Genomic DNA, 25,517 nt, shown 5'->3' with positions numbered 1-25,517 from the left:
GTTGGTATCTTTTATTTTCATTTGGTATCAACTTATTTTATTCTCGTTCCGTTCTAAAAAGTTTTGAAACTGAATATTTTTAATTTGATATTTCAAGGCAATCAAGAAGAAATGCAGGCAAAACAATTGCAAATCTACAATGAACTTCTTGCTTCCCTTAAAGAAGCTGTTTCTGGAAGTTCTAGAAGTGAGATCCAGCAAGTCAGCCGATCCGTAGAGAAAAGTAAAACAATTAAAGATCAAAAAGTTAGAGAGATGAAAGACATTATCCTTAGACCTGGTATAAAGAAAAAAGTATCAACTAAAACTGTTTCCGAAAAATCTCAGCTAATATCCAGGAGAGGAAAGGGCGGAGGACAAGAAAAAGGAACAGGAACTTCAATAGTAGAACCAGGAGGAAGAGATCAAATCATTAACATAGCTATTAATACGCCTATCAAATCCACCACCGGACCCGTAACTGAAGAAGTTCAGGACGTTTTCCAGGCTTCACGACTAAAAGCTGAAGAATCGCTGAAAAAACTGGCCAATCAGAAAAAAGCTGATGCAAGAGTAGCACAAATTAAAAGCACTTCATCAACGTTGGAGATAAACAGACGACCAAGCAGACAGAATACTATATCTGCATCCATTCAAATTGATAAATCAGCACAAACATCAAAACAAAAAACACGAAAAGACTCGATTCCAACTATCAACCTATTGACAGATGTTAGACCTCTTGAAGTGTCGCCGACGGAAAAACTAGCGTCTAATATTAATCAAGAAAAGAGTCATTCCCGAACTAAAACCGTCGATTTTGTTTCACACGAGTCTCATCAATCAGCTCACACAATGACAGAACCGTATATTGATTTTGCTCATCATAAAAATGACTGGGAACCAGTGCCCATTAATGAGGGCCCTGTAAGAGCAGACCATCCGAGGTGGATGGAACATGGTCATGAAATCGGTCATGGAGCAATGTCACATAGTCCAAGTCATGCTCTTCACACGTCCCAACATGCCCAAAGCTTTGTTGGCATTGCCCCTCAAGGTATTTCTATCCTCTATTCTGTTTTCATTCTATCCTTCTCTAGCAAACTTCATACTTCCTTAACTATCGTGTCCTCCCTCAAATGATCATTTGATTGGCTTTAAGAGTAACCTGTCTGCGCTTTTGCTTACAATCAATTGTAAAAAGCAACATAATTAATTCCATTTTGGAAAAAAAAGCAAAATAGCATAAGAAAGATATGTTTAGAAGAAGGAACTTAAGTATTCTAAATTTTTCATAGGTAGCACACAAGTACAGAGCCATCAGTCAATTTCAACTACCAATCAAAAACAATCAAATGATCAATGGGTGGTAGTACCGTCAACGGCACGCCCCTCTTCTTGGGAGGACACGCCCCAATCATCTCGAACTGGAGGTCGCTGGACAGTTGTTCCATCTCAATCAAACTCTAAAGGTAAATTGTCATTTCTCCATTCCTAACTTCTAGTCTCCTTTTTCATTGTCTTTTTTTAACATTAAATATGAAGCAGATGGAATTTCTTTAACTGGAAAGCTGCACTGGGGAGTCAATCAATTTAATCTATCACCAAGAGTTAAAATATTTTGATCGACTGTTTAAGATTATCAGGACATTCTTTGGCACGACTTAATTCGTACTTTTAGATACACTTGCACTTGTCCAACATTCTTTGGCCCCGTTGACTGGCACGGCCAGATTACATGCTGAAATGATACACAAACAGAAAAAGGGTTTGTATACAATTAATGTTTCCAATCGCACCTCTCATTCTCTCAGGCTTCTTTTTCTCATTCTCTCAGTTGCTGTCAATTGCATTCTTCCTAAAACATCCAGTTAGTTCTAGGGGCAATGGACGTCGCATTACCCTTTCTAAGTTACATTTCTATATTTTCTGAGATTTTGACACTTTCTTCTGAAACGGTAAGGAATGTATTATTTATTTACTTACCTGATTAATCAAATGGAGACTGCCAGTTAATTTGTTCATGATTAAAATTTTCGTATCCAATTATGGAATTAGAAAAAAAACACTCGAGAAATTTAGGCCCTATTATAACTAATTTATAAGCGCCTATCTGTATCCAAAGTATGTTTTTGAATGCATGTATTCGCGTTTAACAGTGTATAAGACATCACAGAGCGTGATACGTGTACTCCTAACGCGTTTTTTTAGCGTCACCTTATCGAACGAGAGGAAAAAAGAACACAATGATAGAGGAGAGACGGAATGTGGATACTGAAAAGCAGAAGAAAGGATATGGACAACAGTTACTCTTTATTAATCTAGATGTAGGTCACTATCAAATCTTGTAGACACTTAACGCTTAAAATATCCATAACGCATTGCTTATACTTATCTTTAACTTTTAATTCTTTGGATAATATGAACTGATGAGATTTGTAATTTTTCCTGACTCTAGTTCTTAACAACTGGACAGAAAAGTGTAGATCATAACATGATTTATATTTATACTGGTGAACTAATGCTTCAGGTTTTAGTAGCTCTTTAACAAATAACTTTTTATTAATGTCTCTACCAGTCCTAAACATTTTGGATAATAACTCTATTTGAGCTCTTTACCTCCTTGCTATACGTTGAACCACATTTTCACAAAAATTTTTTAGGTCTTTCTGTTAGCTGTTTTGCGCCATACCACTCCAAGGGCTTATAATGTACGAGCTCCCTGTTTATAAAATATTCTGCTAGTTTAAGAGAATCTAAATGAACACCGCTACATTGAATGCAACTCTATCCCATAAAATAGTAGTGAGCTTTTTTCCATTAGTTAGACTTTTTTATTAACCAAACAAAATGGATCCAGGAATTTCCTTTACAACTTTACAGAGAAAAGATCGACTTCCTCAAATGCAGAAAATACATTCAAACACATACGTAGAAGACGACAAGCTCCGACAAACATCAGGAAAAAAATTGAGAGAATAATTTCCTTGAAAGGTGACTTATTTGATAAGTTCTTCAGTTATATTATTTGTCGATTGACAATATGAAATAGATACTTAAAATTCATTCTAATAGTTTAGGAAAATAATCGGATGAAGTATTACTTTCTTGTACATTACTCTTTTGCATTTTCTTCTTTCAATAAATATTAAAAATATTTTGAACTGTACCATTTCAGGGGAAGGTGATGTAAATATCTACAGAGGTTATACTACACCCTCTCCAGAGCAAGAGGCACGAACACTTGCCCCAAGATGGCCTCCCAGAGAAATGAAACCTGTTTGGCCTACTTTGGCCCCAGTGTACCCATATTACTTAGCTGGCAGCGGACGAAATCGTGTCAATCGGATAGAAAACATTGAAACACAATCAGGAATCCCAGCCTCAATGTGGGTTTCAGAGCCATTAAATCCCGACCTTGGTACACTGAGTTGGAATGGAGCACCCAATTGGGGAGGAGCGACAAAGTGGGATGGGACTGGAGGTGGTAGAGAAAAGTTTAGTGTTGGTAAAACGAGTAAATGGGACGTAAACCGAGTAACTACAGATATTGGAAGTCGTACTAAAGCAACAAAAACAACAAATACAAACCTGAATGTTGATGGTAGCATAGGGTCTGGATCGGCAAGCAAAACAGTAGTAAAAGAAACAACATACTTTAATAAGCCTGGCGTTAACCCAAGGTGGATGGACGCTACTGTACGAGGTGGTGTAAATATAAATGGAGGAAGTTCAATGATAGACAACTCTCTAATAACAACAGAACGAAGAACAGGGTCCACAGCAGCTGGTTCCTTGGGAACAGGCGGAGTTGTAGGATCAAAAACCACTGTCACAAAGACATCCACTACAGGGTTAAACAATGGGGGTGTCAGTTCTAGTGCAGTAAATGGGGGTTATATCGATTTTTCAAACACTATTAACGTAATGAACGAGAATAATGTTGTTGATAACACAATGGACAGAAGAGTGAATGAAGTTGTCGACAGAGGAAGTGTTACTTTGACAACAACCTCAGGTGGAAATAGATTTATTGAAACCACGCGAACAGACACAAACACTGGTAGTGGAATGTCAACCTCAGGTGGAAATAGATTTATTGAAACTACACGTACAGAAACAAACACTGGTAGTGGTATGTCAACCTCAGGTGGAAATAGATTTATTGAAACTACACGTACAGAAACAAACACTGGTAGTGGTATGTCAACCTCAGGTGGAAATAGATTTATTGAAACTACACGTACAGAAACAAACACTGGTAGTGGAATGTCAACCTCAGGTGGAAATAGATTTATTGAAACCACGCGAACAGACACAAACACTGGTAGTGGAATGTCAACCTCAGGTGGAAATAGATTTATTGAAACCATACGAACAGACACAAACACTGGTAGTGGTATGTCAACCTCAGGTGGAAATAGATTTATTGAAACTACACGTACAGAAACAAACACTGGTAGTGGTATGTCAACCTCAGGTGGAAATAGATTTATTGAAACCATACGAACAGACACAAACACTGGTAGTGGTATGTCAACCTCAGGTGGAAATAGATTTATTGAAACTACACGAACGGAAACAAACACTGGAAGTGGTATGTCAACTTCTATTGATGGCGGTTTAAGCACTACAATTACAGAAACATCCCCTGGCGGTGTTAGTAAAGTTACAAAAACATACAGAAACCCAAATGGTAATGTCATTAAAACAATAACCACAATCACTATAATCAACGAGACAAAAATCATATCTGGTGACGACACAACGGGGGGAACCTTTGTTACAACGAAGGACACCATGGGTAGTTTCGTAGATAACACCGGGACATTGACCACAGACAACGTAGGCTTTACCAGTGTTGATACCTCTGGGTCAACAACAGTTGATAGATCTTCTAAAACAGTTGATATATCAACAACTAAGGACATTAATATAAACACCAATGAAATTCCGACCGTAACAACGGTTTCAGGAAATAGACAAATAGACAGTATTCTTCGTGAATCACATTCTTCAACCAATGCTGGGGGTTCATCTGTTGACATTTTATTGAATGGGAATGCAAGGCCTGATATCCCAGAAAGATTAATAATTAGTGAGGTCCAAGTTCAAGATGGGAGAGGCCAAATGTTTACCGAAACCGTAACAACGACTAAAGAGATTCAAACAGATCCTGTAGTTAACATAAACACGTTTGTACCAAGTGGTAGTGGGAGTTCTTCATCTACTTTGCGAACAAATGAATATATCGAAACTGGAACGACCAAAGTTGATATTTCAGGTAATAGAGGAACAACAAATATTGAAATCCCCATATCCGGACGGTCTGATACTACTGTTAGGGAAACTGTAAATTCAAATGCATTAATTCGTCCTGCCATCCGGGATAAAGACGTGCGAACTGAAACCATAACTGAAACAATTGTAACTGGTCAACGTCCACGAACTGAAACCATTACTGAAACAATTGTAACCGGTGAGCGTCCACGCACGGAAACGACTATAACAGGAAATACAATAAGTAGCTCACGAACAGATAAATCTACAGATGTTACTGTGAGTGGTACACGCGGAGAAACTGCCGGTAGTTCTACCGCAACTGACTTTGTTTTCGTACCTTCAGACGGTGTGACGGAATCTAAAACGGTAGTTACAACAAATGCAGGTTCAGTGGCGGATGCTGGTACAGTTACTGAAGTTCGTGGTGTTACCTCTTCTGAAACGAGTAAAACTATGAGAGAAACAACTTCTTCTAGGATTGGAGATGTGACATTTACAGAGCGAACAGGATCTTCGGGCCCACAATTAATCACAAGAGAAACAATAATCAGGGAAACATTTGCTGGTGGCGTCGAACCCCACTCTGTTTTAATATCTGATGTTCATGAAAGCGGCGCTACTAGTAAAACAATCCTAGGTGGTAGCACACTACCCGGTAGAACAGTTGATACAACATTTGTTAGTGGAAGGAATATAGATGCCCAACGTTTTGCTGATACTACAAATGATGCTAGAGTCAGTGTGATAGGTACGGGTTCCACAGACACAAGAAATATCTTTGACACAAGTTCATCTACAGAAACTTCATCTACGTCAAACAAGTACCTCCTGCCTGATTCTGGGGGAACTAGCAGGGGACAAACTGTTTCTGTTACAAACATTACAGTCATAGACTACAAAAGTGACGGATCAACATCGAATGTGAAAGATTCAATCAATTACGAAAGTGGCGGTGTTAATTCTAACACGCTGTTTGCAGGATCTACAGATGGGATACCGATAATGATTGATTATAGACCGGTAACAACTGTAACAGATACAGTCTCCCCCATCAATGTCGATCCACCACCAATGATTATTCCTAAAGAAACGATGGAAAGAGTTACAGGAAGAACGGAAAATATTAATTACCGACCAATTGGAACAAATTTTGGAAGGACAGTGACAACTAATTTGGTAGATAATAATCCGGTCGTCGTTGACACAGTTGTAGAAAAAACTGTAGACAGAAGACCAGTAACTGAAGTCGTTAAAAAGGTCACAGAGACAGTTATCGATCAAGGTAGCCCAGGAGCACGATCATCAGTCACTTCTTCTACATCATCCTCGTCATCAACATCGTCAACATCTTCTATCAAGACAGGCAGTGTTGATCCTTATGAAACTTCCGTGACTACAGATGGACTGCCGTTTGATGTTCTGATTGTTAAGCCTGGAAGATCTGTTACCGAAGTTCAGTCAAACTATAGCGATACAGGAGGTGTTGTAACAAATGACAAAGGAAGAATAGAAGGAACAGGAGTTCAAACTATTACTGTAGTAGAGGAGGTTATTACTACAAATACGGACCAAAAAACAGGTATTACTAATGATGGCGGCACCGGTTTTACGCTGACAGGACAAGACACTGGAACAAGTAGAGACATTGGATCAACAGTGACTGTAACTGGTGGATCTGAAACTGAAACAAGGGGGGATATAGGGTCAACAATTACCGTAACTGATACAGCTGGGTCTAGTCGTGACATAGGTGCAACAGTCACAATAGATTCGGGCAACGATATCGGTACAATTCGAGATAGGGATGCCTCTGTAACAATCATAGATCAGGGCATGCAAACAAGTGGAAATGTTGTCAGCAAAAGCCGTGATAGGGATGCTAGTGTCTCCATTTGGACAAGCAATGTCACGACTGATCCACCACTTGATATCACCAGATCTGGAGAAACTGTATCTGTTTTAGGAAGTCGAGATTCTACAATTACTAGTGGTAGTGTCGTAGATTCCAGTCTAATGATTGGGTCTGATGGAAGTAGAGTGTCTGTTGAAGGTGATAGAACAGTTGATAAGTCAGCAACAATAGCTTCTGATTTAGGCACCTTATCTGGTAGTAAAGATGTTGCCACCTCTGTTTCCCTCAATACAGGTGCGGGTTCTACATCTTTATCTGGAACTCAAGAAAAGGATACTTCATTAACCATTGAATCTGCTGGCGGATCCTCCGCCACACTAACAGGCGACGTAAATAGAAACGTAGATATCAGCAGACAAGACGGAAGAACAGAGACAATTGTCACAACATCAAATACAACAAGATTGGAGACGGACATACGAAGTCCATCACTGACAGAGACTATTGTAACTGATACAACATACAAACCTGAGATTTCAAAAAAGACAGTAGTTATTCCTGGTGAAATTTCGGTAACAAGAGAGGTTATGAACTCTTCAACCTCATCACAAGATTCTATTCCCGCTGGTAAAACAATTATAAGAGAGACAATAATTACCGAAACCTTTGTCACGGATGGTCAGGGTGGACTAATTCCAGTTGAATCAGTAGAAGGTGGAATTACAGGAAATATAGGTGGCACCTCTTTTACAACTAGCAGCATGTCTGATAGCAATGTTACAGCTGTTTCTGAAACAACATCAGTTCAAGGACTCCCATCATCTTCATTGTCATCTCTTGATACATCTTTATCAACAACCGGAATCTCAGGAACAGTGGTAGTAGATCCGACGCTTCCAATTGTAGACTCGGCAAACATAGCAAATGTTGTCACCTCTGAAACCGTAGATATTCAACCAGAAATTGTTCCACTCGTTGACCCGGTCCCTACTGCAGAGATTGGAATATCTTCTACCGACTCTTCGTCATCATTTGTCGATACATCGTCTTTGACGGGAGCGTCAACTATTTCAACAGGTGGGACAAGTGTAGATAATGTTTCTGTTGATACCGTGTCGGGCGTTTCAGGATCAGCACAATTGCAAAACGCTTCTTGGACAAATTACACAACAATACGGGATCCAGCTGGAGATTCAACTATTATCATTGAGGAAACAGTTGTAATTAAGAACGTTACACAACCAGCAAGTGAAACCATCGTAGTTACAGAAGGTACTACAACGACTCTAAATGAAAGCCGATCATCAGAGAAAGCAAGCGATTTTCGCACTGTAGAAACGTCATTCACATTAGATGCAAACGGAGTAACAAGGGATTCTAGATCGGGAAGTATTGTTGCAGAAAATAACCTTACAGGTGCAAACAGTGGCACGAGTGGGTTAAATAGTGAAAGTGCAGTTTCAACTGGTACAATTTCGACATCGTCTACTTCTTCTTCTTCATCATCAAGTTCAGTAACTAATCAAAATCCTGGTTTTGATTTTATACTTTTGGACACAGGACGAAATATAGCGCCCTCTAAACCAGAACAACAAGTGGAGGAGATTATCACAACTGTGACCGAAGAAATTATCGCTGCACCTGGAGAAAAAATATTGCCACCACAGACTAAAACAACCGTACAGAAAGATGGAACGGTTGTTACAGAAGTTATTGAGTACGTCGATGCTAACTTCGCAGATGGAACGATGGCTTCTACAGATGTTACATCATCTGACACTTCCTTTACTTCAACAAAAACGTCGTCGTCTACTTCATCGACAGGTACAGTTAACGTTGCTAAACCAAGACAGCCAGGTCGTGTTATAAGCGGACCATCTGGTGTGTCTGGAAGTCTGGATATAGCAAGTGGGGATCTTGCAGGAGGATCGTCCCTGTCCCTTACACCACCAGGCATGAGCAGACCAAATAACGCTATGTTGTTTTTCATTGAACCCGGCGTGACATCGGAATCTTCTTCCTCTGTTCAAACCGGATCGTTGCAAGTGGGTGGTACAGAAGTAATGTCCAACACTGGAAACACCGTAACTAGCAGACAAGGTGCCGAGACTTTCAACTTACGTAACGTTGACACAAACACAAGAGGGTCGAACGAGTTTATTGAGAGACCAGGCACAGAAGTTGTAAAAACTGAGACCCGTGTTGAAAAAACGTCAAAATCAACTGAGACAAGAAGCAGTGGTGCAGGACTTGGAGGATCTGTAAGCACTGGTGGCTCTATCAGCACTGGCGGGTCTATAAGCCCTAGTGGGTCTATCAGCTCTGGAACGTCTATAACTGCAGATGGAACAACTGGTGGATTACTAACAACCGGAACATCAAGTGAATCGACAAGCTTGGGAGGTAATGTAAGAACTGGTATGACAGCATCATCTGCAACAAAGACAGGAGGAAGTGTCAGTTCCAGAACTACATCAAGTGAATCAGTGAGTCAAGGTACTCCAATGAGAACAGGGGTAGGGTTATCCAATCCAGTACTTTTCAACACGGAACTGCTTGCTGCAAAAGCTATGGAAGCCGCTTCCAAAGTTCCAATGGACACAAATCTAAACGCAAACGTTGGGGTCAATAACAAAGTATCACTGAGGCGAAAGCGAGCCGTGGGCGAGACCCGAATGGTAGAGCAAATCAATAATATGTTAGACGTTTTAACAGGTTATTTTAAAGAAACACACAATAAAACAGCAAACAATATTGTCAAAGCCCTTACAAAAATACACAAAAAGAAAAAAGGTGATCCCTCAATGAAATTATTGAATATCACAGTAAAAACAAAATTACGTACTGTACCAGAATCCAAAAACCAGAATGAAAAAAAGATATTTTCAGAAACAAGTAATTTTCGACTATCAGAAAGACAAAGGGGAAAGAAGACTAAAATACCGTTAACAGAAAAGTCTTCAGTAACCTCAACTAAAATAGAGCTCAAGCCAGGAATAACAAAGACTTTGGAGACTAACAAGAAAGAACAAACCCTTATACCATCCAAAGAAGTAAAGATATCACTGTCTCGATCCGTCACACCGACTGCAAGTGAAAGGGTAATTGAACAAATTAAGAAGGACATGAAAAGACAGAAAGAATTGGAGGAACTCCGTCAATTAGATACAGCTAAAGAAGCGACCAAAATCATCGATGTTTCAACGACATCCAAATCAGAATCAAAACAGGCTCAAGTTTCAGTAACAGAACAAAAAACTGAGAAAGTTACAGAAACCGTTCCAGAAACCACTATGGACCCTCTGTCTATTGACACAACCTACGTTTATGAATATGTAACACAAGAACCAATCACGGAAATTCTGTATCCGGAAATAACAAAACCACCACCAACAACCACGACAACTACCACAACACCACCTCCACCCACGCCCTCCCCAATCTCCGCTCTAGATAAAGCCCGCGCTGTTTTTGAACAAAGCAGAAAACCTCGCCGACAACGCGTACCTTTGAGAAAGCGTAAGCAAGAATTAAGTGAACATGTTTCTCACAGACTAGCTACTTCCGAGGATTCTTCTAGAGTCCATACGGCCGGTCAGCTGTCCAATTCCATTCCTCACACTGATGTTCAAGGAGGTTTGTCTATGTCCAGGAACGATAATCACAGGACAAATCTCATGTCAAGTTTGTCGGGAAATGAACAGAGCCAAAGAAATTTCCACCATCTTTCACAGAACGAGGATATGAACTATGTACAAACACAAGGCAAGATTGTCTAATGCATCAGTTATTTTGACTGACTTGTATTTTTAACATTAAAAATAAAATTAAACAAATAATGAAGTGTCTTTAGGCAACGTCACGGGTTTACTTTTACTTATGCATGCATGATTGTGGTAATTGTTTTTAAAGTAAATATACATAATGCAAACTAACTGATTTTTTAAAACTTCTATTGGGGTGTCTTGTAGTTTGTCTTTGTTTGGGACTTTATAACCATGTGAGTGATTAACATTCTCCTAATTGTCGATATGGTGACTTACACTTCATTAATTTGTAATTATGGTTTATGAATATTATAAGTTGGTACAGGTTGCGGTATTAATATATATTTACATATATGTATATTTGTTTTTATTTGTTGTATGATTAATTACTAATCAACTGTTTTTGAATATTTACTCCTGTAGAATTATCCAATAACATAAATGTATCGGTAGATGAGATAATAATAGCGAATTCAACTGTAAATCTGGACATTAACACTACTACTACCAATCCTACTACTACTACTATGGTATCTACTACTGCTGTTACGTCAATTCCTTCAACGACTGCGCAAAGCGCCCTTCCAGAGCCAATTCCTATGGCATATAGCGATTTATCTAGTCCAAGTATATACTCAAGTAATATCACTTATTCATTATCTCTGATAGGACAACTGCTTGTATCTTCTCAAGTAATATCACTTATTCATGATCCCTGATGGGACTACTGCTAAATTTAATGCTAAGAAAGAATACGAAGTATTAAAATCTGCCTTTATACTTAGAAAAATGAAAGTAAGCACCTGAGAGAATGAGAAAGTGAATAAGTTGTTTTTAAATGAAGATATATATAATGTAATTGTTAATTTTAATTATCAATTATTTTCCCACGAAAAAAGGTTAGGCTTTGATTTATTTAATTAAAATATATTAACTTGATATATTTACTTGATGAACTTACCTTTTTCTGCATTACAGCTTCGCCTTCCAGGTCGTCTTCACCAAGTCTGTCTTTGACTTCTTCAAGAAGTAAGCTTCCAAACTAAGGAGAACTGTTAACAACAATCTGAAATGCCTATAACATCCATTATCTAGACAATGATAACCATAAAAACCAAAAACAACTCTTCAAATATTGCAAATTCTGTTTAATTACATGTACTTTAAACCTTGTCGTAGTGAATGTTTAATCATTAATCATTTGTTTCTATTTATAGCCCGTGATGCAACTTTATCTGGCTTGGGTCAAGGTCAAGGGTTATCTGATTCTTACGGTGAGCAACGCACAAATTCTTTCACGGTGAAAATTAATGATTTTTTCTTAAATTCATATCAATCAAAATTTATGAACTGAACTACAAAGTGAAGATATGATATCGGAAATCCTTATTGATTATGAAATACGTAAAAGTCATTTGCAATAAGCGATATCCATAGGAGCCATCGATTGAACTGAAAAGTATCCAAGTTAATTGTATGGATTTTTTTATGTGATTTTTCCGCGAATTTTAAATAAGGGGGGGGGGTTCGTTTTAATTAGATTTATCTAAATGGTGAAAATATATTTATAAAGGTTTTTTTTAATTATGTTTATTTTTGAAAATTAATTTTCTTTTCAGTTTAAATTAATCAGAAGTATGGAATAGCCATCAAGCTGAAAATTAAAAACAATGTTTTCAGGATTTGAATTTTATTTATTTGTTATTTTTTATTTATTTTTGGTTTTTGTGTTTCCCATGGAAGGTATTGGGATTAACAGTTAGAATCACTAATAAATTTTAATGTTTGAAGCAGAACAATATGTTCTTTTTAATTAATGGCTTTCAAAGATTTCCCTTTAATTTGTAGAAAATAAATCCTAGAGCTTTTAAGACAGATTTGCTCTAAATTAACTGTCTAGCTTTGCACTCTTAGTTCGCGCATGCGTATGTGTATTAAATTTTAACAGGATCTATTTTAAATTGTGCAGATCGCAATGTCGTCTTAGACAAGAGCATTACAATCTAAGTGCTATGATAAATAGGAAAAATAATACAGAAAACACTTTTTTGTAGGATACATATCTTTTAACCCCGATCCCGACAATAATAATTTTTTTTCAGGGGTAGCTTCAGCGAAACAAACCTCTCAATCTAGTGGAAGTGGAATGCCAGACAATGCTATGAGAGCTTTCTTGGGTTGGTTTTTACTACTCCTAAAATATCATTTTTTAGAAAACTAATTACATTTACAAATATTATCAAAATGATATTTGAAAATTATACCTCAATTTAAACAATTCAGTTTTTAAAATACTTATAATTTATATGGATACATAGCATTTTAAGCATTACTTTTATATTTGAATGTAATTATATTTCAGCTGTTCTTTCACCACAACAAAAACTCCAATTACAGGGACTTCTGGGAGGTACGTGTGAATTGACGTTTGGTGCCAATTTTTTTGGCAAAAAATAACAATTTTCCCAGAAAAATTACGAGGAAGCTTTTAAATATCTATCATATCTAGGAGGGGAAAACTATATTTTATTAAACCCTTCTCGTCGAATGTCTAAACAATCATAACTGGAATACCCTTAAAAGTCGAATCGTAGGCCTCAATTGTATCACTATCTTAAAAACTGGTGTCAAAAGTAATACGGTATGTAATATGTATATGTAAAAACCTTACTTATTCCAATTCAACTGATTGCAAATAATATTAACTGCTTTTACATCTATTCAAACGTAGCATGTTTTTATTCATAATGCTAAGTTTTTGGAAGAAAGCATTTTACAGTTGTTCTTGAAGTTTATCAGAGTATGAAAGAATAAACTTATGTTGACTTTAGGTGGTGGAGCCAATGCTTTCCAGGCACCACCAAGGAGGCGCCCCACCACAACCACGACTACCACCACGACTACGACAACGACCCCAGCACCAACTGTCCAATCACAGCCCGACTTCACTGCACTTGCGCAGAAGATGATGCAAAGTCTAAGTGAGTAACATCACTTTTTTTTTTATTGTTTTCATAATGGTAGGCATGATGTTGACCAAAACAGTACAACAATGGACAGAACTTAAAAAGCATGTAATCTATTAAAAGGGAAGTACTCTTTGTGCATTTTGAAGAGATATAAAGTACAATAGGGGAAAGGAAGTCAACCTCTTGCAATTGAATGCAGAATATTTATCGGTTTATTGCACCACCCTGATACATATACAGTATTTATCTCCCAACTTATGTAAAAATGTATTTTTCTTTAGACTCTAAGAACTCCCCGTCACCGGATCAGCTCCAACAGATGATGGGTAAATAGACCGTCTGTGTGTCGTTCATGTTCGTCCTAACAGTGTCTATAATTCAATAATTTTTACCGCCCTCTATATTGTAATTTTGTCTTCTAATGCTTTTTCTGTTAAGGGTGATTATTATTTTAGTTAATTAATTAAGTCAATATTATTATGTCTTTTAATTATCGCTTTGAAGTTTTTGTTTTTAATCTGGGAACAAGGTTTATGTTCTATTGAAAAAAGTATATATTCTTGCACAGCATCCCTAGGGGATGGTAAGTATTGATTTCACAAGCAGCGCATACTTTAACAGCTGAGGAATACTCTTATATTTATGCATTATTAAAATCGTATTTCATAATACTAATATAGAGCAATACAAAACTCAAATTTAATAAAGTATAAATAATTGATACAGAATCACAAGATTTAATTTCAAGAAAGGTTTGTATCTATTCATATATTTCATAAACCTTGTACATAAAATTCATCAAGTCATATAAATACATTTACACATATAATAAAAGCGCAATATTGCAATTTTTTTTTTCGAAAAAGAGCGATAACTTCTCGATTTATAATCTTTATCTTGTTAATTTCTCTTTTTAAAAAAATGCCCATTCGCCAAAGTAAGGAAAGAGAGACAATTCTTTAAGTCACAAAAATGTAAGCATTTATTGCGCTTTTGGTTTCATAAAAATTACATCATTGGTAGAGGTGTGCTATAATTGAAAAGAATCAAAAGCCCCATGCTTATCGCTTTAAGAGTTTAGTTATGATAGTATCTTGCATTTTTATATCCTCCGCATTGACTTGTTTGTAATATCAATTTCTGGTTGTATTCATTTAATCTTGGAGAAAAAATTTCAAGATATATTGATGCTGAAATCATATTAAAGAACTTTAAACAGTATATTTTCAGCAGATTTTTACATTGTGACTTACAATTATTTATGTATCAGTATTTTCTTTAGCATTTATTTAAAATTGATATTTGTACTTATTTTTTTAAACATTATTTTTTCTATAAATATAACTTTTTCTTTTTGTTTTAGGAATGGGTTCTGGTGGAAACGCCTTTAGTCAGTTAATGGGTATGTAACCCTTATAAGTTGCATTTAAAGAGAAAGAATTTGTATGAGAAGTCGTAAAAGACATGTAGGATGTTTTTTTCACACGAGGAAAAGGAATATATCTGTCACACTTTCTAGACCTTTCAGTGAGCATTCAGTGAAGGGTCGGGGCGGTTATGAATGTTTTACAGTCACTTTCAGTAATATTTCAGTCTCCTTTCATTAACCCTTTTATGTAAGCTTTTAGTCACCTTTTGATAAACTGAATGACATAATGTAATTGTAATTCTTCCTTTTATCAGTATGATTTTATTACAACGAATATGCAGGTATTTCTCTATCCCCTTTTATTATTTGTTGTTTGTTAAAAATATATATTTTTTTGTTTCCTTGTAGCATCCATGGGCGGCGGAAATGGAGGAGGTATATTTTTTTTATTTTAAGAATTTCTATTCATTTCTTTAAATATTGTAAATGAGTTTTGAAACCGTGGCTTGCAGGAATATACTGAAATAAGTTTTATTGAATGTGTTTCAAACCCTTTCAGGAGAGTCTGGCAGTAGCGGAAGCAGTGGAAGGCCAAGTCGATTCAATGACCCAATGAGTAAGTCAATTCTATTGATAGAATTACCAGTCAATTCAATGACCCAGTGAGTAAGTCGATTCTATTTATAGAATTATCAGTCAGTTCAATGACCCATGAATAAGTCGATTCTATTTATAACACTACAAGTCAGTTCAATGACCCAATGACTAAATCGATTCTATTTATAACACGACAAGTCGTTTCAATGACACAGTGAGTGAGTCGATTCTATATATAACTCTGTAAGTCGATTCAATGACCTAATGGGTAAGTCGATTATATTTATAACACTGAAAGTCAGTTCAACGACCCAATGAATAGGTCGACACTGCAAGTAGATTCAATGGCCCATGAAGTAAGTCGATTTTATTTTGACTCGATATAAATCAAAGGTGATAGCTATTTATTATAACTATGCAAATATGAATGGTCAACTACAAATTATTCAAAATTATATTAATCAATAGTTTTTTTTTGACATATGAAAAATTAATTATTTTATAAATTTTATTTTATCATTATTTTGTTTTAATTTTAGGTATGGGTATGGCTGGAATGAGTAAGTAACAGATATATTAATTCATTTCTCTATTAGTTAATGCATATTTAGCATAATCATATCAAAATTAATGCATTTTTTAACGATTGTAGGGTACTAATCATAATAAATGCATTTTTTTTCATTCAGACCCAATGATGCGCAGAATGATGATGAGAAATATGCGCATGGGCAGTGAGTATACATCATCTTTCAAATTTCATTCTCAATCTAAAAACTTTAATTACCCTGCCTAAATATTTTTAACTTGTGTTATTATAAATATTTTTTTACGATGACTTTGTGGATAATTGCTATGGTAAAGCTGAATTGAATATATTACATAAATATTATATTTATTACATAAAATATTACATTAATTACATAAAATATTACATTTATTGCATTAAATATTACATTTATTACGTTCAATATTACATTACCCATTATGTTGTCTTCAGATACCGCTACTGATCCCGGGGAGGTCCCTGAACAGCCTACACCAGGAGAGTCAGGTTTGTGCTTTTTTAAAAAAAAAAGCCTCTGATTTTCCATTACATTATGCGTTTTATTGCATTATGCGGGATATTGTCAAAAGATTTTATTCAAAGACCTATTTTTGATTATTATTTTTAGGAATGGGAATGAACCCACTTATGCTGATGGGTAAGATGAATGTCAATTAAAAATTTAATAGTTGTATTTTAAATATGGTTTCCAATTCTTAACAAAAATTGTGTACTGACTTGAAAATTAATTTATTATTAGACTTTATACAATTCTCTATTTACAAATTTACAAGTTGTACTATAATAGAATTGCCTTGTCATGTACAAACCGCTCGAAATTTTGATTTACTTTGTTTACCTCATGTGTATATGACCAAAATGTGGTAATAACTTGAGAAATGAGTACATGTAAAAAAAAAGTGTAAACTCACATGTTGATGGTTGTTGCATTATTTCTTGTGATTGACAGCTATGGGAGGTGCCGGGGGAGGATCTGGTGGTGGCGGACTGGCCAGTCTTCTGTCTGGAGGACTCGGGGGAGGAAGCGGGGGCGGTGGTACGTAACAATGCAATGACTTCATTGATCACATCTCTCTAAAATCATCAGTTTAAGAAAACTGTCATTGAAAAAAAAAATCTAAATAATAGGCGGAAAAAAAGTGCATTTTAAATTTTAATGAAATAAAATAATAACTTTTACCACATAAAATTCTATATTCATGTACATGTATATAAATTTTAATGAGTATGTAATGTGTACCATGTAGGACTTGCGTCACTACTTGGCGGAGGGGGCGGTGATATGATGTCAGCTCTAGGAGGTGGTGGAGGAATGGACATGGCTGCCATGGCACAGGCAATGGGCATGCTCGGCGGAGGAGGAGGCAATCCTGGCCCTGACCCACCATCAGCCTCAACAAGTGAAGCTTCATCTACGTCATCCTCGTCTTCCTCTGGAAAATCAAATAAAGGAGGTGCGTTATACCTTAATTTTCAATTAATGAAGTTCATTTTTTGTAGCTTTATATGTAGGTTTGTAGATTAGAACATGTTGAATATGTCTTTTTAAGTACAATATACAACACTTGAATCAACAGCCTCCAAGTCTTCATCTTCTAAGTCCAGTAGTACCGGAACTGGAAATGCTGAGACAGCTCCACCACAAGAATCAGGTTTGTCTTCCTTAACTTTGTCTCTTAAGGAAAACGCGTATCGAAATTTATTTATACTGTCTGTATGCAATGATGTATACAAAGGATTAAAAAATTAAGTGAGAGATGTTTTGGTGTAATTCTTTTTAATAGAGTAAAAATATCCATGATTGTATTTGATGTTAATTATCATTCTTACTTTTTTAAGGTGGCATGGATTCTATGATGGGCGGATTAATGGGGGGAATGAGTAAGTTCTTTTTAACTCTACAGAAACATTTCGTAAATGTTAATGTTTGATGATAAAATAACTCTAAAATTTTCTTTCTTACTAGCTCGTTTTTAAGATTTTAAAAATAAAGAAGTCCTTTTTTTTCAAAATTCCTCAACTTCTTCAATTAAACATACCTGAAATCCAGATTTTACCTGTAGGTTAAGTATATTAATACAGAATATTTATGTCTTACATTAACACTTACTAAGATAATATAATGTTATGTTTAGATCCCTTGGCAGCAGCCATGATGGCCGGAGGAGGGGGTGGTGGCGGTATGGGAAATTTAGGAGGTAGGTGGATTATTTATATTTTAGAAACACACAGAGTTGTCAGCCTAAACACCAGGTAAAAACATTAATTTTAGGATATTGATAATGTAGGATTCCCATTTCTTCCGCACACATTATCGATTATTTTGCACACTTTTACATAAATGTCATAAATCAGTGTCCTTCTAAAAAAAAATTTTTGGTAGATTGGAATTTTTTAGATAAATCTGTAATGACGTGAATGATATTGCTGCAATCAAGTTCTACTTCAGTTATTTAATTTTATCCTTTTTTTGTTAAATATGACTTTTATGTTAAGGTTGAAATTATTTAAAAATAAAATTATAATGTTCATTATCAACATCCATCTCTTCCTTTTACAGCCCTGGCCAGCATGATGGGTATGGGAGGAGGAATGGGGGGTCTCGGAGCTCTGGCAGGTAGGGAGCAATCATTATTTTAATTTTCATTATCATCTTAAATAAGTATAATTTATTATTTTAAGTTTAGAGTACATGTACATAATTATAACGTGAGCTTATATATATAAATATATATAGAATAATTTCCAGAGGAGCATACATTTCTTGAAAATTAATTGTTCTCATCAATATTAAATCGCTTTTAAAAACTGAATATTAAAGGACATTTTAATATCATCTTTCTTTTAAAAAAAAGTATTATTCTACATACCCAAAACAGCAAGCAATTATACTCTTTTTAATTGATTGAATATTTATCTTTGCTTATCATAATGGTTTTCTTTTTCAGCTTTAGGAGGAGATTTACCAGGTAAGAGACTGAGTCTGTTACTGGTTAATACTAGTTTGTTTAAATACAAATGAATACAACAAAATGTATATAACATAAATCTAAGCTCTGGAATCTTGAATATTTTAAAGTGAGAGCAATTTCATGTAATTATTTTTCTCTTTATGTATATGTATATTTGTGATTTCCATGTTATTTTATTGATCTGTGTTAAACAGATATGCCTTCAAGGGGAGGTAAGAGACGTAGTGACACTAACAAATTAACCACAAATCAATATTTATTTAATTTTTTCTGTGAACATGTGTATCTCATTCATCAGACATTTTTTCATCAGCATTTTGCATCATGTGTGCATGTATAGCATTTAAATACATCATCGTGTTCTTGTTTTTAAGTTCCCCTCTTGCTTATAGTGTAGCAATTGCTTCCCTTTTTTAAATCTTTATTTTAGAAAACTCACTATTTAAAAAATAAAAAAAAGTTAATTAAAAAATATAGTTTGTAAAGAAATTATTGAAGTGAATATTCTTGTATTAAAGGAATGATGGGCGGTCGAGGTAAGCTTGCTCTGGGATTTTTGCCCATGTGATGTCACTATAGACGCGCAATATTTGCATGGAATTAGCTAGATCAAATTTCCTGTGTATTTCTTTGCCTTTTATAATAACATCTCCAACGTGAACTTCTTTAAGGTCATATTTATATATAGAAATTAAGTAGCAACCGTCTAAGTGGTTCTTTTAAATTCAAACTATGTTGATGTCCTGAGTTGAATAAAAAAACAATAGGTCTTGTCTGTCGGTTCACCTTCAGTTACTTTTTGGTGATCTTTTATTATCTAATATATTTACTTTCTTTTTAGCCTAAGATCTAGTGAGGTCCAATGAAAAAATATAGCAAATCCGGTCAATTGTAGTGGTTCAATTAATTTTATCTCCATTTTGTCAATAAAACGATTTATAGTCTTGTCCTATTTGATAAACCGAAAATTGAACAAATTGATCATGCAAATCTAATTGTTTAATTTATGGCTGATAAGAGAAGTGAATTTGTTTCTTTTCTAATATAATAAGAACTTTGAACTGATCCTAGAATCATTTTTTTTTCTTTTGGCGTTTCCGCATAAGCGCCATCTACTAACAAAACCTTTGAACGAGTCGTTCTTAGATTAGTCTTAATATACTGAAGCTTAATACTTTGATTCCCCCAAGGTCATTTCATCACAAATTCGGATGCAAAATTGAGAAAAAAATATGAAGAAGAAATATAACGTTATTGAAAAAAAAATTGTGCGTCATATATTAAATTGAGTTCTGCTTAATATCAAACACGAATGCACACATATTATCTTCCATCAGAGATTATCAATGAAGCTGAGCGGGTTCTCGGTGGTTTTATTTACATTATTTGTCGAACATCGCAGAGGTGGTTCTGAGAAAAACAAAAGACAAGTAGGCCCGAGAGATGACCAATACTAATAATTAATCACTTCTACATATATATACTTCTCTATGCTCAAAAGTTATTTATCTATATTCAAAATACCATAAGCATGTTCTTAACATTATCAAAAGATCTTTTTAAAAACTACTGTATTGTATTTAAATATCAACAAGAGCAGTTGTATTTTTACATTTATTTTAATTGTGAAATTTATCAGTATAGCTTTAATAAGTCTTTTTCCAATCATCCCCCAAAATTAACTTTTACATGAATTTGAAGTATTTTGAAACGCTGTTCGAAAGTAGATAAAGCTAGTAAATATAGCGAAAGTTGTTGAATTCATTGTAAACCTTTTATCAAAACACTGGAGCGAAACACAAATTTGAATAAGAAAATGCTGTATTATGCATAGAAGGCAATATAATCATTTAAAAAGTATTAAATAGTACTCCATTGATGATGTTGAAAGCAAACAAAAAACCCCAGAACCTAGAACGCTGTTAACTTCCTTGTCTCGGTTCTTGTTTTTACTATCAGTAATCTCTTTTACAGGAGGTATGGGTGCCATGGGCATGAATCCAATGGCTGCCTTAATGGGAGGCATGGTTAAAAGGTCCACACTAAATACTCAAACCAGTGATTCGGGACGATCTCGGAGACGGAATACAGACTTCACCGTAGGCGGAAGAAAGGACCCGGTTCCTGTTGATTTGTTTTCTGCTTCCTTCACACCTGTTAAGAGCCATATTACCGGAAGTTCTGTAGCGATAGGACGAGGAGGAGCTGTGACGGACACGGCGTCTCAGAAGGGTGGGAATAATGGCTGAAAAACATATTTTAGAACAATATCAAAGCAGCAAATGTTCAGAAAAGTTTTTGTTAATTAAAACCTGGTTGAGATAGATGTATTTCAAATTTCATCTTCCCTTTCGAACTAAATTCAATCAAATAAAATCATGTACTCTTACTTGTTACATTAAGTTGTTACTTGAAAAACTCCTTGTGCATCATGGGAATTTTCATTACAGCAATCCCCCCACCAGACCCCTTCAGAACCTCACGATTACCAACAAAATCTACAATAGAAAAAATCCAATATCAAGAACCAGCTAATTCGAAATCAGTGATGAATTCGCCACTTCAAGTTAGCTTCCAGCAGAAAACTGCACAGTCAGCTACAAATGCGCTAGAAAAAGTACTCCCTCCTGTCCCTGTTAATAGCAAGGCCGCGGCGACGTCACCTTGGAATAACCAGGCCACAGTTCAGAACACCTTAAACGTATGGCCAGGCGTCAACAACATGGCTGTTACAACAACAGCGCCACCGACGATCACCACCACGCCACCTATTGCCACCACAGCAGGTTTGAACTTTGTTAGATATTTACTTGTTGATGCAGCTTGAAAAGTTACACACTTGTTAGCCTTAAAATGTTTCACAAAGCTATATTCAAACTTTAGAATATTGGTTGAAAGTCTTGCAGTCTTCAAGTTTCATGTATGAACTTAACAATAAAAACTACATATAATCAACTCCGGATAAAACCTTGAAACATTGCTTTTGCGACAATGAATTAAATGTCCTCTCTGTATTTGATTACATGAGGAATGTCTTTTCTTGAACCTTGTTTCAACCTCTTTACTACAGACTCCTTTTTTGGACTAACACCAAATAACGCTGCCGGACAATTGTCTCACATGGGATTCTTGATGAATCCAATGCCTACCCAGATTCAGGCGGGCTTTGGTGCCGACAGCATGAACAACATGTTTGGAATGGGTGGGATCAATGGAATGGGACTAGGTATAACAACCTTATTTTCTCTAATTTACGTTTCTGTTGTTGTATTTCTGTAAATTTTGTTTTGTTTTCAAAGATCTTTTTGGCTTAAATTCATCTTATGCCTACTAAGGTACAGACCCAATTCCTACTTCAGGATTTTCTGATCACACCTCAATGATGGGCGGAACCGGAAATATGGGAGGCCAAGCATCCATGATGGGCGGAACCGGAAATATGGGAGGTCAAGCATCCATGCTGGGCGGAACCGGAAGTATGGGTGCTCCAGCTTCTTCCGGTGGAGCAAATTCGTTTAATCAGATGCTAAATAGCGGAGCTAACACAGACATGCTTTTCGCCAGCATTGGTAAGTTTTATCTTTTTAAATTCAATTCTTGATTTCTATCTGAAGCATTCAGCTAATCTTAAAAGGTTTTTTCGTCCTATATTGTAATTTGAATTTTTCCACGTGCACCTCAGAATTATATTATTAAGATTTTCAAATATATGCAGTCATTTTGTGAGACGCAATACATTTTTTTAAAGAAAAGGTTTACTTTCTTTTTTTCATTTCTGACTTTTTAATACAATGTGTATTTGTATTTATTTTTCAGGTCTTATACCAGATCAAATAGGTAATGTATGTTCTAAATAGACACAGACATTCTTCTAAATAGAGATTAACATTCTCAACTACATGTAGCTTACTTTTCACGACAGATCTACCTTGTGTTTTCAAGCCATGTAATTTAAAGGAACGGGTTACATACAAGTGCAGTATATTAATACACTATTCAAAATTGGTTGCAAATTGTAGTAATAATGAAACTTTTCAACTAATCTATTACGGCTTTTTTGATGATTTATCAAAATTTATTTATATATTTGTTTATTTATTTGTTTATTAATTTATGTCTTTCAGCTGACATAATGGGAGGAACTTCACGCATGGCATGTAAGTAAAGGAATGAAAGGGAACGTTCAAATAGAAAATATAACTTAAGATTTTTTTTCCCATTTTAAATTATAAAAAAATGTTTAAACGTATTTATTTACTTTCCTGTATTACTCTGTTTTGTTTTTAATATCTGTTTTATTTTTTATTTTAGCCTCCATGCCAATGGACATCAAAAGTAAGTCCATGTTTATCTTGCATTATCTTTTCTAGTTCAATATTTCTGACTTACATAATTTCCATCCAACAAAGAACATCTTGCAATTAAACAAACAAATATATTCAAATCAATTTCTAAAACAATAAATACGCAAAATTGAGTTTTTTGTCAGCTTCTCTACGATTTTATCTAAAGTGGAGGTTTTCTTTCTCAAATTTAGGCAAAAGTTCTCATAATTTTTCTATTTCTTTTGTTTACAGTGAAGGCTATTCAGATGAGGCAAGGTAGGTTGTGTTTTAGGATCCTAATCCCATCAATTTAAAGGCTAGTGATGGAGGATGGTGGAAACGCGGAAGTTTAACATATTTTACGTTACTTGAAATATACCTCCAAAACATCTGATATTGCCACACTGGAGATAAGCAAATTAGCCAATTAATATCTATTTAAACATGAATTTCTCACAATGAAGTTGTAAACAACAAAATGTTTTTTTTTTCTTAAATTCTTTTTTGACAAAATTTTATTAATTAAAACATTTCATCTTTTTCATTACAGCTGGAATGACACCTGATCAAATTGGTTTGTATATTGTATAAATAAAAATTGCTCATTGAACTTTAATGTTCAATATAGGCCATGATATCTAATGCGAAATGTAGGTTGTGGTATCTTAACTTCAATAAAGATATCCTGTACATGTCATTTTTAATATTATCATCATATTGCATAATGATATGATTTATCTTTGTGTTTATTAGTAAACAATGTACTTTGAATAGCACTCTATGTGATGGCTATGTTTTTCATGCCTCTCCTCCCTTTTTTTAGCTGACAACCTTGGTGATGTCATGCAGGCAAGAAGTAAGTTCGCTTATCAGATTCTGATATTCAATTTTTAAGTTATCGTTTATTTAAATTTTATTTATTTAGTACATGTATTTCTATTTTATAAAATGTACTGAAGTAAATCTAAAGAGTACAAATATTTCATTTATTTTTTTTTTCTCTTACCTTAGGAGCACAGATGAAAATGGCTTCAAGAAGTAAGTTGACGTCAGCCATTTTAGAATGACGTCATGCATGTATTCAACTTTTAATATTCTTTTGAAATTTCTTTCTAAATTTGATTACCTCCTCTAATATTGTAAAACAATAGCAGTCAGTAGAAAACATTTTTAAAAAATCAGATCAGAAATGAGTCTCACTTGGAATTCATTCTTAATGTATGCTTTTTTCTCTTCAGTGTCATTAATGGGTTCCATGGGGTCACTAGGAGCATCCAACAGAGCATTGCCAGGTAATAACATAATTATTATTGTTCTTGAAGATAAAATCATTAACGTCTGGAATTTTAATGATTTCTTGCTTGATTTAAGACCAAAAAATAAAACTGTCGAAGAGTCCATTCATTCAGTGATATTTGCTAAACGTAAAAAAACGGCAGTTTTTGATTACATGTGAAAATGTTGCTTATAAAGTTTGTATTTTTCACATTACCTTTTTTGGTATTTTTATTGTCGGAATGATATTAAGTTAGTATTTTTATCATTACTTTTTTGTATTTTTATTGTAGGAATGAAGTAGAACCGTAATTAACATATCATTGTCTATCCAGTTCTCGCATCATGCTGCAAATAGACACATCATCAGGCGATAGGGGGCGTGTCAAAATAATGACAAAAAGGGCAGATAACCCATGTTATCCCTTGGAATAATTTTAAACATGGCATCAATGGTGAATAGTGAATATATATGTAAGACTATGTAAAAGTACTTCAATGTTTTTTGTACTCCGATTCGAACCGTATCGGTTTGTCATGCATTATAATTGTCAGCTAAAT

The 25,517-nt window shown here is 35.1% G+C and overlaps 1 protein-coding gene across 1 annotated transcript in view; it reads left to right on the top strand.

Moving 5' to 3' along the window:
- LOC134274615 (mucin-19-like) overlaps positions 1-25,517 on the top strand; it is a 34,467-nt gene that overhangs the window by 8,798 nt on the left and 152 nt on the right. Inside the window, exons 7-44 of the mRNA XM_062756892.1 lie at positions 98-1,036; positions 1,278-1,451; positions 1,661-1,747; positions 11,860-11,910; positions 12,099-12,155; positions 12,990-13,058; positions 13,244-13,291; positions 13,713-13,862; positions 14,132-14,176; positions 15,214-15,252; positions 15,628-15,654; positions 15,779-15,835; positions 16,356-16,376; positions 16,506-16,550; positions 16,817-16,870; positions 16,992-17,021; positions 17,334-17,417; positions 17,632-17,838; positions 17,935-18,036; positions 18,224-18,265; positions 18,520-18,564; positions 18,945-19,001; positions 19,333-19,353; positions 19,551-19,568; positions 19,875-19,892; positions 21,331-21,588; positions 21,807-22,142; positions 22,427-22,582; positions 22,692-22,925; positions 23,173-23,193; positions 23,481-23,513; positions 23,668-23,691; positions 23,934-23,957; positions 24,232-24,255; positions 24,505-24,537; positions 24,693-24,719; positions 24,920-24,973; positions 25,250-25,517. The exon at positions 25,250-25,517 is cut by the window's right edge and continues 152 nt beyond it. Coding sequence (XP_062612876.1) covers positions 98-1,036; positions 1,278-1,451; positions 1,661-1,747; positions 11,860-11,910; positions 12,099-12,155; positions 12,990-13,058; positions 13,244-13,291; positions 13,713-13,862; positions 14,132-14,176; positions 15,214-15,252; positions 15,628-15,654; positions 15,779-15,835; positions 16,356-16,376; positions 16,506-16,550; positions 16,817-16,870; positions 16,992-17,021; positions 17,334-17,417; positions 17,632-17,838; positions 17,935-18,036; positions 18,224-18,265; positions 18,520-18,564; positions 18,945-19,001; positions 19,333-19,353; positions 19,551-19,568; positions 19,875-19,892; positions 21,331-21,588; positions 21,807-22,142; positions 22,427-22,582; positions 22,692-22,925; positions 23,173-23,193; positions 23,481-23,513; positions 23,668-23,691; positions 23,934-23,957; positions 24,232-24,255; positions 24,505-24,537; positions 24,693-24,719; positions 24,920-24,973; positions 25,250-25,260 — 3,722 coding nt within the window. The 3' untranslated portion in view covers positions 25,261-25,517. The remainder of the gene's footprint in view (positions 1-97; positions 1,037-1,277; positions 1,452-1,660; positions 1,748-11,859; positions 11,911-12,098; positions 12,156-12,989; positions 13,059-13,243; positions 13,292-13,712; positions 13,863-14,131; positions 14,177-15,213; positions 15,253-15,627; positions 15,655-15,778; positions 15,836-16,355; positions 16,377-16,505; positions 16,551-16,816; positions 16,871-16,991; positions 17,022-17,333; positions 17,418-17,631; positions 17,839-17,934; positions 18,037-18,223; positions 18,266-18,519; positions 18,565-18,944; positions 19,002-19,332; positions 19,354-19,550; positions 19,569-19,874; positions 19,893-21,330; positions 21,589-21,806; positions 22,143-22,426; positions 22,583-22,691; positions 22,926-23,172; positions 23,194-23,480; positions 23,514-23,667; positions 23,692-23,933; positions 23,958-24,231; positions 24,256-24,504; positions 24,538-24,692; positions 24,720-24,919; positions 24,974-25,249) is intronic.

The sequence above is a fragment of the Saccostrea cucullata genome, unplaced genomic scaffold, assembly GCF_032062105.1.
Source record: "Saccostrea cucullata isolate Sc308-1 unplaced genomic scaffold, CSIRO_AGI_Scuc_v1 ctg132, whole genome shotgun sequence".
Lineage (NCBI taxonomy): Eukaryota > Metazoa > Mollusca > Bivalvia > Ostreida > Ostreidae > Saccostrea > Saccostrea cuccullata.
The sequence above is the reverse complement of the archived record's forward strand: the minus strand, read 5'-3'. Positions and strand labels throughout refer to the sequence as shown.